General features: G+C 43.9%; 1 protein-coding gene across 1 annotated transcript in view; it reads left to right on the top strand.

Moving 5' to 3' along the window:
• The window catches only part of SOGA1 (suppressor of glucose, autophagy associated 1), an 80,829-nt gene that overhangs the window by 40,399 nt on the left and 20,443 nt on the right, over window positions 1-19,987 (top strand). Inside the window, exons 4-8 of the mRNA XM_006881503.1 lie at window positions 8,014-8,076; window positions 8,800-9,975; window positions 13,162-13,302; window positions 16,381-16,506; window positions 17,815-18,045. Of these exons, the coding sequence (XP_006881565.1) occupies window positions 8,014-8,076; window positions 8,800-9,975; window positions 13,162-13,302; window positions 16,381-16,506; window positions 17,815-18,045 (1,737 nt within the window). The remainder of the gene's footprint in view (window positions 1-8,013; window positions 8,077-8,799; window positions 9,976-13,161; window positions 13,303-16,380; window positions 16,507-17,814; window positions 18,046-19,987) is intronic.

Below are 19,987 nucleotides of genomic sequence, written 5' to 3'. Positions count from 1 at the left end.
CATAACGACCCTATGCACAACAGCTCTAAACCTTGCTCGATCCTGCGCCAACTGCACCGCCTCTGACACACCCATCCCAATTACCCCAGTCACCGAATCAATCCATCTCATGGAGGGTCTTCCCCTCCTGCGCTGTCCCTCCACCCTCCCAAGCATGATGTCCCTCTCCAAGGACCCGTCCCTCCTGGCAACATGTCCAAAGTATGTCAGACGAAGCCCCAGAATCTTTGCCTCCAAGGATTAGCTTGGTTTAATCCTCTCCAAGATGAATCTGTTTGTTTTCCTGGCAGTCCATGGTACATTCAGTACCCTTCTCCAGCACCACAGCTCAAAAGCATCCACTCTCCTTCTGTCCTCCCTAGTCATTGTCCAACTCTCTGATGCACAACAAGCGATTGCAAATACCATGACCTGTATCAGGCGCACCTTAGTCTCCAGAGAGACACTGTTGCTCCTGAGTACCTTTGAGAGGTCCCTAACAGCAGACTTTCCCATCGTGATACGCTTTTTGATTTCCTGATTGCTGGTACCAAGAGTGTTGACTGTGGAGCCGAGCAAACTGAAGCTGTGAACAATCTTAATCTCTTCGTCATCCATTCTGACGCTGCTAATTGGTCCAGTGGCGAGAATCTTTGTCTTCTTGACATTGAGCCTTAGTCCATACTGAAGGCTGCAGTCCTTGACCCTTCGCAGCAAGTGCATGAAGTCCTCCTCAGTTTCAGCAAGCAAGGTTGTGTCATCTGCATAACGGAGATTGTTAATAGATCTTCCACCAATCCTGATGCCACAATTCTCCTCATAGAGCCCAGCCTCTTGGATAATCTGCTCTGCATACATGTTGAAAAGGTATGGAGACAGGATGCATCCCTGGCGTACACCCTTCCCAATTTTGAACCATGCAGTGTTACCCTGCTCTGTTCTGACTACTGCCTCTTGGTCCAAGTATAGGTTTCGTATTAGCACAATTAAATGTTCTGGGAATCCCATTCTTCTCAGAGTCAGCCACAATTTGTTATGATCCACACAGTCAAATGCCTTTGCATAATCAATGAAACACAGATAGACATTCTTCTGGTATTCCCTGCTTTCAGCCAAGATCCATCTAACATCAGCATAGAAAACATAAATCCCAAACCCATTGCTGTCAAGTTGATTCTGACTCATCATGATCCTTCATTTGGTGTCCAAGGCTGTAAGTCTTTATAGGAGAAAACTACCAGTCTTTCTCTCATAATTTCAGCTCATGGATTCAGACTGCCAACCTTTTATTTAAGAGCACAACGTGTACCACACTACACCACTAGAGCTCCTTCATTATTCATATAATGTGAACAACTCATGGTGATCCTGTGAATAACAGCTCTGAACCTTGCCCAATCCTGTGTCATTCTCATAATCTTGATATGCTTGAGCCCATTGTTATAGTCATTGTATCAGTCTGCCTTGTTGAAGGTCTTCATCTTTTTCTCTGACCCTCCACCGTTCCCAGCTTGATGTCCTTTTCCAAGGGCTGATCCCTCCTGACAACATACTGAAGGTATGTGAGATAAAGTTTCATCATCATTGCCTCTAAGGAGAATCATGGTTGTGCTTCCTCCAGGACAAATGTGTTTGTTCTCTTTGCAGTCCGTGGGATATATTCAGCACTCTTCTCCAGCAATACAGTTCACAGGCATGGATTTTTCTTCTGTCAGCCTTATTCATTGTCCAGTTTTCACATGCATCTTTGTAGAAGCTGACTGCCACATCTTTCTTCTTTGGAGTAGATGGCTGTGAACTGTGAATCTTACCAAAGCTGTACTGTTCTGGCTCCTTTAATTTTACCTACAAAAAAACCAAACTATAAGTCTTTATGGGAGGAAAATTATTCATATATATATATTTAAATATGGATATAATTCTGTGTATTTTTCTAACTCAAGAAAGAAAAAAGAGTTAATGATTCTAGGCACTTGAGCTTGGCTGTGTTAAGTAAAAATCCGAAGCAATCCACTGTCTTTATTGAGTTAGAGGGTTTTTTTAATGCAATGGAAAGCTAGGGAGTTAATAGATTCAACTTCTGGTTTGGAGTCTTTTGAAATGTAAAGGTCAGTCATTTGCTTGGAATTTGGGGAGAGTGAGTTTTACCCCCCAGGTGACTGATAGCAGCTGGGTTCCCTTATACACATTCATCATAGGAACAAATTGTTTACATCCTGATGCATTTTTCCTAGGAACATATTGTTTACATGCTGATCTTTTATTTCCTGGGAACGCACACCAGTCTTCCCGTTGCTACCCTAATACAAGTGCTTCTTTATTTTGTAATTTCCATGTACACATTCCCATCTACTGATCAAGCTTCTACTAGAGGGCACTGACTACCCACAATGAAATATCTGCTTGGTTTCGGGGTTTTTTTTTTTGTTTTCCTGGGGATATTTGGCTAATTTTCTTTAAAGAAATTAATTTTTTGGACTTCACTTTGTCAGATTAGTAAGCCTCATCTTCAGGGTGAGTTGGTTTATGAGCTAACATCTAGGTAGATTCACAGAACATTTCTACATTCAAAGAACATTTCTCAGTCAGGACGGAATGATAGAAATCAAGAACAAATGTGTCCAGAAAGAGAAAAGGAAAAGAATTAAACAACATAACATGATCATTGGTAAAAGCCTATGAAACTAGCATGATTTTATGTGATGGGTCAAATGAACAGAATTTCTTAGATAAAATGCATTGAACTAAAGCAAACAGCATGTTTGTAATTACAGGAACAGTGAGGAATATAAAGATTCTAAAATACAGTAGGACTTTTTCCATTCTGTACCTCAGGAGGAAAACCTATTACCAGTAAAATCTGTTTAGGAAGGAACTCTGGTGGCTTTGGGGTTAGAAGCTGTGCTGTAGCCTGAAAGCAGTAGCCAGCTTTATTGGGGGAGTGATGGGCAGTCTCCTCTCGTGCATTTTACTGCCTCTGAAAACCCGCCGGAAGGTCAGCTTTGAGTTGATGCCAGCTCAGGGGCACACAACAACAGGAAGGAACAGGATTTCTCTTGTTTTAGAAAGATCTCACATCAGCTCTTTTTAAGGATGGGCTTCCTGCTCTTGCACAGAGTGCCTGGACTCCCAGCCTCTGCCTCCTGCATTTCAAAATTTGTCTTCAGAATCAGATTGGACTTTAAGATACATTTAAGAGTCCTTCTAGGATTCCCCTCCCAGATTCAGTCCTTCTTAACTTTGGCTGCACATTATATTCACCTAGGAAACTATTTTAAAATACAAATGCCTGGGATTTACCTCAAATTAATAATAATATATCCGAATCTCTGGGTGGTGAAGCCTTGGAGCAGTTGTTTTTAAGTTCTCCAGGTAATTTTCAACTCAGGTTGAAAACCACTATGCTAGTGCTCCACTCTGGCCCTTGTCAAAGAATCCATGTTTTCTTCCACTAGATTTCTGGAACTAGGGCAGAATTTTGCCAAGAACTAGTCCCGAGTCAGCCATGAATTTGCCAAGGGGTCTTAGACATCTCTCTGCGTCTCTGGTGGTTACCCGTCCACTGCAGTGGAGTCGATTCCAATTTCTAGTAACCCTCCATTGGGATTCCAAGGCTATAAATCTTTAAGGAAGAAGACTGCCCATCCCTTTCCGTTTGAGCACTTGGTATATTTGAATCATCAGTCTCTCACTTAACCAGCTTGATTCTTGACACTGTACCACCAAGACTCTGTCTGTAGAGGTAGGAGATGGATTCTATTAGTGAGTCTGACCCTCATGGAAGGAACTTGGGTGGCCTAATGGATGGTTGTGCTGCCAACTCAAGGCCAGGTTTTTCGAATCCATCAGTTGCTCTGTGGGAGAAAGAGGAGAAATCTCCTCCCATCCTATTAACAGTCTCTGAAAGCTCGCCACAGCAATGAGAGCCTTCAGGGATGGGCTGGGAGAAGTGGAAGCTTTGGGAGGGCATTTATCCAGATCACTCCAGGAGCATGCTCAAAATTATCCTTGAAAAGTCACAAGCAACATAAGTGTGGTTTCATTTGACAACCACATCCCTCTGGGGGGGAAAGTGCATTTAATTGAATAAAGTTTTAAAACAATGGAAAACTTCAGTAGCGATTGTTGTGAAACTTCTTTGCCTGAATCCTTATATGTCAGAAAGCAAATAAGAATTGCATATAATGGATTTCCAAACATTCACTTGCTTTCATAATGGATTGGGATTTGCGGTGCCCGGGTGTTCTCCAAGCTGTCTGGCGTTGTGGAGTACCTTAGTGCTGAGGTCTTAATCCCTTTTCTTGTGACGGTGACTCTACCCTACCCAGTGTTGGTATTCTCCCAGTCCTTGTAGTTTTGTTTTTTTTTAAGTTATTTTATTATGCAGTGTTTTAAATAGTAAAATAAAGGGAACAGCAGTAACATGCTGGTAAAATTTTAACAGCCAGTCCTTGGGTAAAAATAGCTCTGCATTATAGTGTTTGTCAGTTTGCACAGTGTAAGTACTCCCACCACTGTTGCTATCAAGCTAATAATACGAAGTCACCAGACTCAGAACTGATAGGAGAAAAAGATAACAGACAGGGGAAGGTGAAGGGTCAGAGAGAGAAGAAGAGACTCAATAAGATGGAGCTTGTGCATGTCAGAGATTGTGAGGATGGTGCAGGAAACCTACGGTCACTGTGAGTGGTAGTTTACTCAGTGGCTCCTAACAACAACAACATACACACACTATTGGCTGTCTTGATGATGTAACATATTTCCATGTATCTATCACCAAATTTCAGCAATTATCTGCCATCGTTCATTGTTTGATTTTTTTTTATGCTCACTTATTAACCCTTGCCCCCAAATTATTTAGACATAAATGAGGGCTTGTCATTTCGTCATTACTTTTATTTGTATTTAAAGGACAAAAATTCCTCTCTAAAATGCACTCACAGTACCATTATCATATCTAAAAATGACATTATTTCTTAGTAATATCGGGTATCCAATCAGAATTAAAATTTACCTGATTTTGAAACAAAATTGAAAAATTCATATGGTACTAGTAAGCTGTGCTTCCTAATTCTCATAGGCAGTACATGTTCCTTCTCTCTCTCTCTCTCTCTTTGCTTTGCAGTTTTTTTTTTTAAGAAGAAAGCGTGTTTTGTTCTGTCAGATGTCCTTAATGTGGATTTAGCCTCTTCATGATGTCACTAAACATGTTCTTAAAGCTTCTGTATTTTTTTTACCTTAGTGCTTAGATTTAGAAGTTTTATTATAATGAGATAAGGAGGATAGAAGGAGAATTGATGCCTTTGAGCTGTGGTGCTGGAGAAGAGTATTGAGAATACCATGGACTGCTAGGAAAACAAACAGATTTGTCCTGGAAAGGGTTAAACCGGGTGGCTCCTTGGAGGCAAGGATTCTGAGGCTCTGTCTAACATACTTTGGACATGTTGTGAGGAGAAGACCGGTCCTTAGAGAGGGACATCATGCTTGGGAGGGTGGAGGGACGGCGCAGGAGAGGAAGGCCCTCTATGAGGTGGATTGATTCAGTGACTGGGATAATTGGGATGGGAGTGTCAGAGACAGTGCGACTGGCACAGGACAGAGCGGAGTTTAGGGCTGTTGTACATAGGGTCGCTCTGAGTCGCAGGCGACTGGACAGCACATAACAACAACAACAATAATGAGATTGCTATTATTGTTACTGTTTCTCAAGGCTACATCATGCGTGGTGGTGTGCATTTCCAGCTAGGAGTGGGTACATAATATCTAGACTTGTCCTCTTCTCATATTATCATCCATGGATGAACCTAAAAGAATGACTTCCAATCCTGTTATTTCTTCATTTATTAACTGAAATACTATCAAGATTGGCTCAGTGGGTTAGAACTGCTAACCTTTTGGTTGGCAGCCAGGCATTTAGCTAGTTTGCCACTGGAACGCCTTTGTTACCTCAAACATTTGAAAAACATTGTAGTTCCCATTCCTCACTTGGACAAATGATAGATACCTTGTTTCCCCCAGCCCCCTCTTGTTCTTTCAGTCTCTCTGTTCTGTGTACTTCATATATTCTGGGAGTACTCACTCCATGGTAGTAACTAGAGATGCTTTCCACTTTCCTGCCATCCTTATTGCTGCAAAGTACTTCACTCCCTGAATGTACTGTAGTGTTTTCTGCCAGTGCCCTATTGATGAATTCCTGGGTTGCTTCCAGCCCTTTGTTAACTGCAAACGGGACTGCAGCAAAGTCTTGTGCATACGTCTGTTTGTATTCTTGCCCGTTCATCTTTGGGAAGGATTCCCAGAAGTGAGCTTACTGAGTCAAAGGGTGGATGCATTTAAAATTTTGCTAAATATTGCCAAGTCTGCCTCCATAAGGGCTTGTACAATGTTTTGCCAGCAAATACATAAGCTTTCTTAATTCCCTTGTCACCTCACTGATATTGTATGTTGTCAGATGTTGGGGGTTTTGCCTATCTGGAATATAGTATCTGTGTGTGCTTTTGATTTGCATTTCTCTAAGTGACTACCACAGTATGCTTGAGCACATCTGAGATGCTAGGATGGTTCAGGATACAGTTGGCCCTGTGTGTCATAGGCAACTCGGAAGGCATATCACAACAGTAAGAAGTACATTCTAAGTGGGTGGAGCATTTTCAAATAAATGGTTTATAGCCACTTGCATTTTCTTTTCTAGTGAACTGTTTTTCCTCTTTCCAGCCTGTTTTTCTATAGGTTTGTTGGCCTTTTTATTGTCAGTTTTGTGAAGCTCTTTGTGTATTTAGAATCCGAACCAATGTTGTAAGTTACAAGTATTTCCCCCCTAATTTGTCATTTATCTTTTTACTTTTCTCTGATTTTTTGGGGAAAGTTTCTTACATATAGTCAAATATATGGCTAACCCCCCCCCCCCCTTATTACTTTTGGATCTTTCTAGTCTGATTAGAGAGCTCTGGTGGCCTAGTGAGTAAGGAGTTGTGCTGTGAATTTAAAGGCAGGTGGTTTGGATCCATCACCTACTCTGTGGGAGAAAGACGGGCAGTCTTCTCCTATCAGCTTCACATTCTCTGAAAACCCACTGGAGGGTCAGCTGTGTGTTAGTTCCAACTTGATAGTAATGAGTTGTTGAATTGATATGTGAATATTGTTATAGCCTTATTTTGCTGTATGAAAACACTCACATTTCAGTTATTTCTGATTAGTCCTCAGATCCCGTCTAAGCCTTTTGTGTAATGGTGATTCGTTGTACTCATATCCATTTGGTTAACAGTATTCCTTCTGAATGAAAGTTCCCACTGGAATGTCAGTTTGATGAGGACAGAATTTCCGAAGAACAGACTGTGAGCTGATTTGCAAGCAGAGGTTTATGTAGTGTCCCCTGGGGGGTGACATCACTTGGGAATGAGTCAAAGAGGAAGGGGAGCAGCCATAGGGTCACTCCAGCACAAGATGGTACTTACTGATCAGTCTTGGATGCGGGCTGCCTGCGAGGAGGGCAGTGACCATAGCTAAGGTTGCTGTCCTCAGCCATGGGCCATCACAGGGGAGAGGGACTCAGCTGAGAGCTTGTTGCTGAGGGAGTGAGTCCCTCAGTCATGTTTGAGTGGAGCTCATAGAATCCTTCATGGATTCCTGCCTTGTTCCCAACCTAACTTTGGCCTCCACATAGTGAGTGCTCAGAAAATACTTGATGAATGAATAAGGCAGACAACAAGCTGACCTACAGCTCTCTAGGTCTTCTTGGCCCAGGCCACCTGGGTCGCAGATTAGGGGTGGGATGGGGAGGGAAGAGAGGAACTCAGGGCAGGTGTGTTCAGAATCGACTCCTCAGGGTCCTCTGGGCTGTTCCCTGGTTGCAGTGCTGGGCAGTGCTGTTGAGAGCCCTTCTACCTCGGCAGTTGGTGCTGGTCAAGCTTGGTCAAGGGGTAGAGTGAGGAGTAGGATCCTCAGTGTCACCTCTGTTGCTTTGCTGTTCGGATGTTGTGTTTTCCTTGCAAGTTTTCACTTCTGAATTTATTACTATTAATTTTCTTCCCCTAGCATTCCTTGAAGAAAAGAGGAACTCGCTCCTTGGGGAAGACTGACAAGAAGCCTTCAGTGCAGGTACTTCCCAGTACCCTGTAGACCCCCTGGCAGCCCCCACAGGCAGGTTTTTGTCTGAAAGGCCCAACTCCAAGTGTCCCAGTGAGTCTTCAGAGCTGTCACCCCCTCAGCCTACTTGCCTCTCTGCCTTTTCCCCAGAGCCACCCTCAGCCCGCAGTCTCCTCCAGAAAGCATAGTGATAAATAAGTCCAGAGGTTTGGTATCAGAGAGGCAGGTTATAATATTGTCTCTGCCATTTGGTTGCCACATGATTGAGGAAAGCCATTTTCTGGCCTCAGTTTACATACCTGTCAAAGTGGCCATGATCCCTGACTATCTGATGGGCTTGTTATGAGCAAAGATAAAGAGCAAAGGCCTACCATGGAGTAATATTAGCTTCTATCAGTACTGATAAGAATAACTAAACCCGACATATTGGGAGCTCATTTAGTGCCCATTTTATAGATGAGAAAACTATAGTAGTAATCTTAGGAACAGCCATTTCCCTTCAAACTGGTCGAAGGTCACCTGTGCCAGGGAACTCGTTGGGATGTGCCACTTCCCCTAGACTGTGCATCCTTATTGCAATATCTCCTTTCCCTGTAGACCCCTAGATCCTTGGTGGCCAGAGCTGCACGTAGTTCATACCTGTGTCCCCAGCACATGATGCATTGTGACTGGTGCAGAGCCTCCCACCACTAACCACACTGGATCTTGTCTGTCCCTGTCTCCAATGGGCCCCAGGAGGACAGTGCAGACCTGAAGTGCCAGCTGCACTTTGCAAAGGAAGAGTCGGCCCTCATGTGCAAGAAGCTCACAAAGCTGGCCAAGGAGAACGACAGCATGAAAGAAGAGCTGCTCAAATACCGCTCGCTCTACGGTGACCTGGACGCTGCCCTGTCGGCGGAGGAGCTGGCCGATGCCCCCCACTCCCGAGAGACCGAGCTGAAGGTGCACCTGAAGCTGGTGGAGGAGGAGGCCAACCTGCTGAGCCGCCGCATCGTGGAGCTGGAGGTGGAGAACCGAGGGCTGCGTGCTGAGATGGACGACATGAAGGACCACGGCAGTGGGTGCACCGGCCCTGAGGCCCGCCTGGCCTTTTCTGCGCTGGGCACGGGAGAGTGCGGGGAGAGCCTGGCCGAGCTGCGACGTCACCTGCAGTTTGTGGAGGAGGAGGCCGAGCTGCTGCGACGCTCATCAGCTGAGCTCGAGGACCAGAACAAGCTGCTGCTAAGCGAGCTGGCCAAGTACCGTGCTGAGCACGAGCTGGACGTGACACTGTCCGAGGACAGTTGCTCCGTGCTCAGCGAGCCCTCGCAGGAGGAGCTGGCCGCCGCCAAGCTGCAGATCGGCGAGCTCAGTGGCAAAGTCAAGAAGCTGCAGTACGAGAACCGCGTGCTGCTGTCCAACCTGCAGCGCTGTGACCTGGCTTCCTGCCAGAGCACACTGCCCATGCTGGAGACGGACGCTGAGGCTGGGGACTCGGCCCAGTGCGTGCCCGCACCCCTGGGCGAGGCTCACGAGCCCCACACAGCGCGGCTCTGCAGAGCCAGGGAGGCTGAGGCGCTCCCAGGGCTGCGGGAGCAGGCCGCCCTGGTCAGCAAGGCCATCGATGTCCTGGTGGCCGATGCCAATGGCTTCTCGGCTGGCCTCCGGCTGTGTCTGGACAATGAATGTGCTGACTTTCGGCTGCATGAGGCCCCCGACAACAGCGAGGGTCCCCGGGACACCAAGCTCATCCATGCCATCCTGGTGCGGCTGAGTATGCTGCAGCAGGAGCTGAATGCCTTCACGCGCAAGGCAGACACAGTCCTGGGCAGCTCCGGAAAGGAAGAGCCTTTCTCATCCCTGCCCGCCCTGGGCTCCCAGGGCTCCTCCAAGGAGATTCTTCTGGCCAAAGACCTCAGCTCTGACTTCCCGGTAAGAAGGCCCAGTCTCAGGCCCTGGTTACTCTTTGTTAAGTCAGTTGGTTATTGCTATATAAATGTGTCCAGAGGAGTGCTCGACTCACAAGTGTGCCCGTTAGCAAATTTTTCTAAGATGAATGCACTTGTGTAATCATCACATAGAACAGAAAATAGACGTTGACTGCAGAAATCCCTTTCCAACCCCTTCTAGTCATCAACCCTGCTCGCAGGGATAACCCACTTTGGTTTAGTTTATTTGCTTTTTGCATTTCACACTGTACAAATTTTGTCACTAGCATTATGTTAGTCTTTGCATGTAGCAATAGTTTGTACATTCTCCATGTTGGATATGATCTTACAGAACAGGTATTCCCTTATTCCCTAGTTCACTACCATTGATAGTTAGGTTCTGTAGTCTGTAGGGAGTTGCACTGTTAGTCCAAAGGTTGGGCCTCTCTGGCAGTTCAAATCCCCTAGTCACTCTACAAGAGAAAGATGGGTGGTCTCTTCCCTTGTGATTTACAGCCTCAGAAACCCAGTAGAGGGTCAGCTGTGAGTCAGTTCTGACTCCACAGCTATTAAAGAAATAGATTGTTGTAGGGGTTGATCCTGAGGTCCTCTTTCTTACCAGGTTGCCCTTTCTTCTTAAATGTTTTCAAGTGAGTGTTATTTTTTTAAAAAAATGTGAGTTTTGGTCAGACCTTATGAAAAAGCAGGAAACTCACATCTCTAAAGGTAAATGAACTAGGACAAATGGAAAAGGGGAAGCCAGGGAGGAAGTGGGAAGAAAGCTGTTGCGTTGAGGGAATTGCAACTACCAGAACAAAACCAAGTGTAAGTTGTTGAATGGACAATGAATTGGTTCAGTAAACTTTCATCCAAACCTCTCTAAAATGAAAAATAACAATTAAGATAGCAAATTAAAGAATTAATTTCTAACCTTGATGCCTATAAAATATAATTTAGAAAAATTAAAATGGTAAGTGCACTGATTTTTTTAAAAAAAGACATGACTTTTAAAACCCCCCAGAAAGAACACAAACCTTCAGAGTTTTAGTAGTTCCTGGTATGAGAAGATTGACATCTTCTCCCATTGTTCCCACTGCCTAAAGGTTCCACTGTGAACAGTTTGTTTAATGTGGTAGGTGCTAGTCTCATGTGGCTACTTATGTCAATAAAAATGAAATACAATTAAAAATTCAGTTCCTTCTTGCAGTATATTTCAAGTACTTTTTGGCAACATGTGGCTTCCATATTGGACAGCCCAGGTACAGAGCATTTTTCTTACGACAGTGTGGTCCTCTCTTTCTCCATCTATATATGTTGTTATTGTTACATGCCATCAAGTGACATATATATTGTTTTATGTTATCTAGTGACACGTGTCACCAATTCCTAGCTGTTGGCTATGAGCTCCAGCGAGTGTTTAGAGGCTGTAAATCACACAGGAGGAGACTGCCCATCCTGGGGAGCTGCTGATGACTTTGAACTGCATACATTTGGGTTGGCAGCGCAACCCCTTAACTCTTGGCCACCGGGAGTCCATGTCTACATATACATTTATATATTTATTGGGTTTCCCCCCTCCAAATAGCTTTATGCTTTACTTATTATTATTATTGTTGTTATTCATTATTATTATTATTATTATTATTATTACAGAACTTACTTTCTTATGTAAAGTATTTCACTGTTCATTTATTTATTACATTGTATTTGTTGTTAGAAAATTTTTGTGCTTGATGTGGATGGTATCATTGTAAGCCAGATATTCCTACCACCATGGCTCTTGCTGTTAAGTGATAAAGAGAATTAATCATAATATCACATATCATGCCCATGAGTGTTAAATTACAAACTGAGATAAGCATGATCTTACGCGTAAGGAATTTCACTTGGACCCTGGGGTCATGGAGGACCTCTGATCCAAGTTGAGATGAGAGAGAGAGATTACTAAAGGCATGGTGTTCTAAGCAGAAGGAACAGCCCATGTAAAGATATCATGTCTCAAGGGAGCATGACAGAGCCACGGAAATAAAAGGACTGGTCTGCAGAGCGATTTGATCTTCATCCCGCGAGCAAAGTCAGGGTCTTTCCACATCTGTACAAAGACTTATCTCCTTTTTAACACCTGCATACTCTGGCTGTGCCATCGTTTCTTTAATCCATGCTCTGGTCAGTTAGCTTGATCTTTTATAATCAAAGAGAGGGCCCAATTCTGGCTCCCCTCTTGACTTTTCCTGGTAGAAGGGTGAGCTGGAGCCATACACATGTTGTTGTTATTGTTGTTGTTAAGTGCTGTCAAGTTGAGCACGACTCATAGCAACACTATGAACAAAGGACCTGAACCCTGTTCTATAACTATCATCATTTCTCTAAGTTCATAGAATTTCCAGAGGCATGTTGTTTAGGGAGTGGATGCCACTCCTGCTTCCAAGCTTGTTTTAATCAGGGAGCTCCACGAAACTCTGTCCACCATGGGTAACCATTAAGGCATTTGACACACCAGTGGCACAGCATTCAGTATCACAGCAGTCTCAAATTACCTCAGTATAGCAAATCGACAGACCAGTGCTGTAGCACTTAGAAAAATGTTTGCCCCAAACACAATTAACACGAGGCCCAAGAACCCAACTGACTTTTAAATACAAGGACCCCATGACTAGGTCCTGATTGACTCCTAAGTAAGAGGCTTCCAGTCCACAGCTCATTGTTAGCTAAATCCAGCAAATCCTGTCAGCTCATACACAATTGTGAACGAAATGAAATACAACCAAACAGCCTACACCCGACCCTCAACCAAAACAAGAGAGCCCATCATCCAGAATCCAACTGCTTCACATATGAGCCTCCAAACTGGAGACTTAGTCCGGCCCCAACCAACTAAGTAGTAGAAAAATTAGAGCTGATTTAGAGTATCTGTACAAAAGACATATATTTGCAGAATTGATGTTTTCATCTGACCACTTATCCAGTCATTCATCCTTTCAACATTCACTGAGTGATTAGAGTACGTGCAACTGGGGTTGGATCTGAACTGCAGAGATCACACTTCTGAGTCCTAGATCTCAGGTGACAATCAAAGCCTCCTGGGGGAGTCCAGAGGTCTTGGGCAGGAGCACGTTTCTCATATCCCTTGGGCATCTCTTCATAATTATCTTTGATTTTTTTTTCTGCTTGTTTGTGCCTCTGGGTACAGCCACCTGACTTCAGGGACTTGCCAGAATGGGAACCCAGAATCCGAGAGGCCTTCCGTGCTGGTGACTTGGACTCCAAGCCTGACCCTAGCCGGAGCTTCAGACCTTACCGAGCTGAAGACAATGATTCCTACGCTTCTGAGGTGGGCTAGGCCTGAGCCAGCAGGGGTGTTGGGTTAGGACTGCATTAGCTTTGAAAAGCAAATATGCTATATGGAGGATTTTAGCTGGTTGTGATCTTAGTTTTGAGAATTCAGTTTGATTCCAAGTTTTCTGGCAGCCAAGGCAAGAAGAGAAACAAATTTAGGTCATCGTTATGACTTGATCAAAGGAAGCTTACAAACTTATGTGAAGAAATTGAGTATTTTTCTTTCTACACTAAAATGACACTGGGACTTTTATAATTTGTGTCATTTAATGGAAAATATTTTTGCAGCAGAGGCCACAGTACATATCAGTCAGGCTATCTGGTTTCATTTGTGGATCTACCATTTACTGACTCTGAAATCATGGATAAACCATTTGCCCCTCCTGCTCCTCACTTTTCTCACCTGTAAAATGAAAGTGATCATCCTGGCTGTTGACAGGATTAAGTACACACAAAGCCTCAGCTTAAGAGCTGGTCTGTGTGAAGTCAAGTTGAAGGTGATGATGCTGACATAACACAGGACGTGGAGAACCTAGGTTCCAGTTTCAATTTTATTAACCTGTGTGACTTTGAGCTTGTTCCTGCTCTCTGGATGCAGCTTCTCCATTTGTACTGTAGAAGTTTGACATGGTTGATGACTGTCCAATCAGTCATTAGACGTCTCTGGTCCTTGAGGAATGCTGAGTGGTTCTGAGCCCTTCACAAGCCCAATGTGGCCCTCTTCAACCCTTCATCATGAAGAGGCTCTGGTGGGCTGGTTGGACCTCCCTGAGACTTCTGAACCATAGGGAGCTCTGTGTGTCTCATGGTCTAGGGACTCTTCTAAACATCCCTGGGAAGGTCACTTGGGTCTCCCGGGAAGTTCCAGCCTGCAATTCACTGTCCAGAGATAGAAGTTCCCTTGAAACTGGTGAATCAGACTCTAAGTGAAGTACTCAGAGCTCCTGAGCTCCCTAGAAGTTTGGAACAGGAGAAATCATAAGATACTTAGTTCTCATGTCCTGAGACAAGAATCCTCTTTATACATTCAGTTATTATTTCCGTTCAGCCATTCTTTAATGAACACTTGGTATTTGCTGAGCACTCTGTTAGGTATCAAGTTCAAGGAGATTACATGATATGGCAGATAGTACTCAGCTCTGCAAAGATTTTGAATACAAAACCATATTCAAGTGATAGCTCAAGTCAGTGTCAACTTAGATTGCCATATTATCACCTGATGAACCACATAAGTGTTTAGGAGCCCTTATAGCACTTATAGCACAATTGTTAAGCATTTAGCTGCTAACTGAAAGGTTGGTAGTTTGAACTCATCCGGTGGTTCTGTGGAAGAAAGACCTGGTGATCTACTTCCCCCGAGATCACAGCCAGAAATCCCTTTAGGGCAGTTCTCCTCTGTCACAAGGGGTCGCTATGAATCAGAACTGATTTGGTGATAACTTGCAACAAATATTTCTTTTCTTTCATGGAGGCAAATCTTGCCACACCTAGGAACATTTGAAAGGAATGGGGGCTGATGTTTCTGTTCTTTTTCCTGGTTTAATATGACAGTATACATGTTTCCCATGGTTATCAAAAAGACGTTTTAGAACATTCTTAGGAAGTAGATAGCATACATACAGAAAAGAATTCCTTTTTTTTTTTAAAGTGGACAGCTCAAAAAAAAGAAAAAAAAAGAAAGTGGACAGTTCAGTTGCGAATATAGTTTCCACACAGTGAATATTCTTAGGTAATCACACTCAGATCAATGGACAGAAAGACCTGCTCCTCCCCCAGAACTTCCCTTGTGTCCCCTTATAGTCACCTTCTTAGCTTCTGACGGAAGAGCTTCACCTGATTTAGCTACAGATTTCTTTTAAACACTATTTCTCCAGAAAAAGATTAATGTTTCATTGCTTTACCTTAAACACTTTTACTACATAATTGTTAAAAACAGTTACAACACAACCCTTGGGCCCTGAGCAACATTGCCGGAAGGTAGATAGGATAGGAGGAAGATGAGATCATCACATAATTAACCACTCTGTGTGTTTGTGTGTGTGTGTGTGTGTGTGGTGTGTGTGTGTGTGTACGTGTGTCTGTGTGTTTTCCTGGTACAGTCATAGACAACAGATAGAAGTGGGATCAGCCCTAAATTTGTATAATGTCATTGAAACAAAAAGAGGAAAATTATAGCTTGATACCTTGCTAGAAACATAATCCTCTTAGAACACAAGCGCATATTTCATAGTTACCGTATCTCTTCACTGGCAGAGTCAGAAACAACAGTGCCCTCCTCAAAGATGGCCTCAAGTCATGCCTCTGTGAATGCATGTTGCTTTCCACAATCTTGGTAGTAATCTAATCTGCCTGAGGCTTCTAAAATGACTCACTCTGCCTCTTCAAGTCTCTCATTCCAGTGCTCTGACTTGTCATTTTTCCCATCCTAATTATCTCTCCACTTCACCCAACTCTGTTAAAAAAACTCGAGTCTATTCTAGTTTTAACTAAAATCAGTCATGACTGAATCAGTTCAAACTGGTTTAAAGCCACAGTCTTTTATACATCTGTTTTCTTCTGCATTTTATTGACGTATAATATTAGATTACATAAAATAAGTCACACCATTCTTAAGTATATAGTTGAATGGATTTTGTTGCATCATATAGACCCATTAAACTCATCATTATCTCTATAATTTATTTGCTATCTAAGTTGTTCCTAATTTTTTTTTTCAATTATAACATAATGAATTATAGAACAATAGAATAGTGAACATCTTTGTTGGTTAAACTTAATTTTCACACTATAGTTTTCCCTTTAAATGAACTTCAGAGTGAAATTATTGCATTAAGATTACAGTATTAGCTAGTTTTTGGATGTGTATTGTTTAATTCTATTGCCATGACACTCTGAGCTGTCATGTGACTGAGTAGGGGTAGCCTCTATACTTGAAGGGCAGTGTGACTGACTGAGAGGTTCTCAGGTCCTACTCTCTGCCCTCACCTGCCTACCACTCTCATCCTTTGCCCACAGCTTTTGCCTTCTTCCTTTCTTTTCCCCTCCTCATCTGTGTCTCCCATCCCTATCTCAGATCAAGGAGCTGCAGTTGGTGCTGGCCGAGGCCCATGACAGCCTCCGGGGTCTGCAAGAGCAGCTCTCCCAGGAGCGGCAGCTGCGAAAGGAGGAGGCTGACAACTTCAATCAGAAAATGGTCCAGGTGGGTGGTACCCAGTGCCCCTTCCCCACATCTGCTCCAACTCCTCCTCCTTGACCTGAGGCAGCAGCCTTGAGGGGCCACAGTTCTTCCAAAGGTGAGACTGCCAAGGGAAACCCATGGCTTCCAGCCCGCTTGCCTTGCTGGGCAAGGGTATTAACCATATTTAGGATATAACATTAGCTGTATTGGGCTGGTTATTGTCTGCCTGTGTGACCTGAGTTCAGTCTTGTCTTTTCTCTGAGCTTCAGTTTCCCAGAAATGGGAGAGTATATGCAAAATAGTGTCTAATAGCATCTTTACTGGTTCCCCACAAGAACTGAAAGCCTATAATAGGAAGGTCCTAGGCTTGACAGGCAATCATGACAAAACCTTGGTCATATCAAATCCATTGCTGTTGAGCCAATTCTGATTCATTGTGGCTCTGTAGGACCAAGTAGAACCACCTCCATAAACTTTCCAAGTGTCATCTCTATGGGAGTTGACTGCTACAGTCCTACCCTTCAGAGCCCGGTGGGTTCAAGCACCTGTCCTTTTGGTTAACCAGTCCATAAGCCCTTATTGTATGTCAGGCCTGCACAAAGCACTTCCCATACACCATATCCTTCATTCGTCATGAGATAGCCCCATTTCACAGGGGAGTAGACTGATGCTCAGAGAACTGACATGCTCTGATTAGGGATGCACATTTGGAGGGAAGTAGAATGGGGTGCTGGCTCTTGACACCATGTTGCTTCTTTGGCTGTTACCTATTCATTTCCACGAACAAAGAGCAGCTTTCCTCACTGCTAGTGTGTTGTTTTCTCCCAACCTGGGTCACGCCCTTCCTGTCATCATCACTCACCCTCACAGGGTCCTCAGATGTAACAGTTCATGTAAAGTATTTGCCTCCCAGTCGGTGCTCAACATATGATGTCATAGCTCTTTAGTCTATCAGAGCTGGGCTCTAATAATACCAGCTTTTTCCTTGGCTTGTAACTATGGTTATTGTTGCTTTGTGCTCAACGACTGACATGAAGATTGGAATCCTTCCAGGAGCACCATGGAAAAAAGCCTGGGGATCTTCTATAAAGATTACCCCAGTGCTGTCTAGTTGATTTCACAGCGGAGGACATTGCTTATCTTAACAGAAAATGCTGCTAATGGTGGAGTCTCTTACAGAGATCATTTACAGTCATCATCCACATTTTTTCCTCTGCCTTTATTTGAGGTCTGCAGTGAGGTGGACAGTTCTGGAATCTGCTAGATGTCACACAGAGAAAAAAATGCCTTGAAGAGCTGGAGTTGCTCACAATCTTGTCCCCCTTGCAGCTGAAAGAGGACCAGCAGAGGGCGCTTCTGAGGCGGGAGTTTGAGCTGCAGAGTCTGAGCCTCCAGCGAAGGCTGGAACAGAAATTCTGGAGCCAAGAGAAGAACATGCTGGTGCAGGAGTCTCAGCAGTTCAAGCACAACTTCCTGCTGCTTTTCATGAAGCTCAGATGGTTCCTCAAGCGCTGGCGGCAGGGCAAGGTCTTGCCCAACGAGGGAGATGACTTCCTGGAGGTATGGTTGGGCCCAAGGCCAGCACTGCAGGGGCGCATACAGGGTGGGAGAGACCCCCTACTGTTGGAGTTACCATAGACCTGACGACACATACAAGCCGTTAGCTTGCAGGCTTCCATCTGCACATTCGTTTGCTCGTTCTCCAGATCTTTACTGGTTTTGTGGCAGATACCGGGGCTACCACAGTGGGAAAGACAGACTTGATCCAACAGGAGCAAGTCTCTGGGAGCTAGTGGGTCTCTAAATTGCTAGTTTCCCTTACTAATGGATCTTAGAACCTTTATCAGACCATATTAACTAGGTGAATTTAATAACCCTGCTTTGTTGTTACTGCATTTTATTTAGATATTACGTATATTGTTGTGGTCTGCCAGGGAGTCAGAACCAATTCATAGCTGACCCGTCCAGCAGTTTTTCAGAGACTGTAAATCCCACAGGAAGAGATATCCATCTTTCTCTCAACAGAGCAGTGAGTGGATTTGAACCACATGCCTTTGGGTTGGCAGCGCAACCTCTTACCACTAGGCCACCAACACTATTATATAGAAATATAAAAAAACCCCTTGACGCGAGCTCTGGTGGCCTAGTGGCAAGAAGCTGCACTGCAATCCCAGAGGCGCATGGTTCGAATCCACCAGATGTTGTGCTGGGAAAGGAGGGACAATCTCCTCCTGTACCAGTCAGATCTGATTTGACGGTACACAAACACAAAATAATAATAAAATTTAAAAACACAACCCCCCCCAAAAAAAAACCCTTGACAATACCTGACAACAAACAACATGTTTCTTTTATTGTTTCAAGGTATCATTTATGTACAGTGCACTCATGGTAAGTGTACAGCCTGATTTCTGTGTTAAGTGCTGTTGAGTCTACTCCCAACTCGCAGCAGCCCTGTGTACAGTAGGGTAAAATCCTGCCTCTTGAACCATCCTCACCAGCATTGCTGTGCCCGAGCCCTTTGGTGCCTTGTCGACCCATCTCTCTGAGAGTCTTCCTCTTTGTTGCTGACCAAGTGTGCTGTCCTTCAGGGACTGGCCCCTGATAACATGCCCAAAGCATGTGGGATGAAGTCATTCTGACAGTTCACACCATACAAGTCCCACCCTGATCCAGATCACAAGAGAATGCATTTCCAATGTTCTAGAAGTCTCTCACATATCCTTTTCTAATGAAAACACTCTAGCAGTTTAACGACAGCTAACCACTGCCCTAACCAAGTCTAACCACTGTTGTGACTTTTTACCCTATTGACTGGTTTTGCGGATTCTAGGGCCTTTTGCATATGAAGTGCTGCCGCATGTTGTCTTTCTTTTGCATCTGGTTTCTTTGGTTCAGCACAGATTTTTGGAAATTTGTCCTTGTTTTGCACGTAGTGGAAGTTGACTCTTCACTGCTATAGATTATGCTATTGTATGAATATATCTGCTTTACTTATTTTTCGTAGTATTTTATTGCCTTATCAGGAGGAGTTTACACAGTACATACCCATTTGATAATTTCTACTCCATTTGTTCTGCATTAGCTGCATTCTCCGCAGTGTGCCCACATTCTCTTGAATTGCTTGCTAGTTCTGTTCCTAGTTGTCTAAACTAGAATCTTCTCTGTGCTTGAGAGTAATTGTTTTTTTCTTTTTAATAATACCTTTGATTTATGGCAATGACTCAAATTCCTTGTTAAAATATTTTTTTTTAACTAGAAAAACCCAAGCTGTATTCGTTTCTGAGGACTGCATTAACAAAGGACTACTAAATGGGTGGCTTATAACAGAAATACATTGCCTCCTAGTTTTGGAGATGTCTAAACCTGCCCCTCCTCTAGTTAATGACAATAACGTCTTACTCCAGCAGGAAACCTTAGCGGCATCCTAAGTTCTTCTCTTTCTCCATCTGTCACTCCCATTTGTCAGCAAGTCCTGCCTGCCTTACTTCCAAAATCTATA

The sequence above is a fragment of the Elephantulus edwardii genome, unplaced genomic scaffold (assembly GCF_000299155.1).
Source record: "Elephantulus edwardii isolate Elephantulus edwardi_28Jun2011 unplaced genomic scaffold, EleEdw1.0 scaffold00015, whole genome shotgun sequence".
NCBI lineage: Eukaryota > Metazoa > Chordata > Mammalia > Macroscelidea > Macroscelididae > Elephantulus > Elephantulus edwardii.
This window is presented reverse-complemented; position numbering and strand designations above follow the sequence as displayed.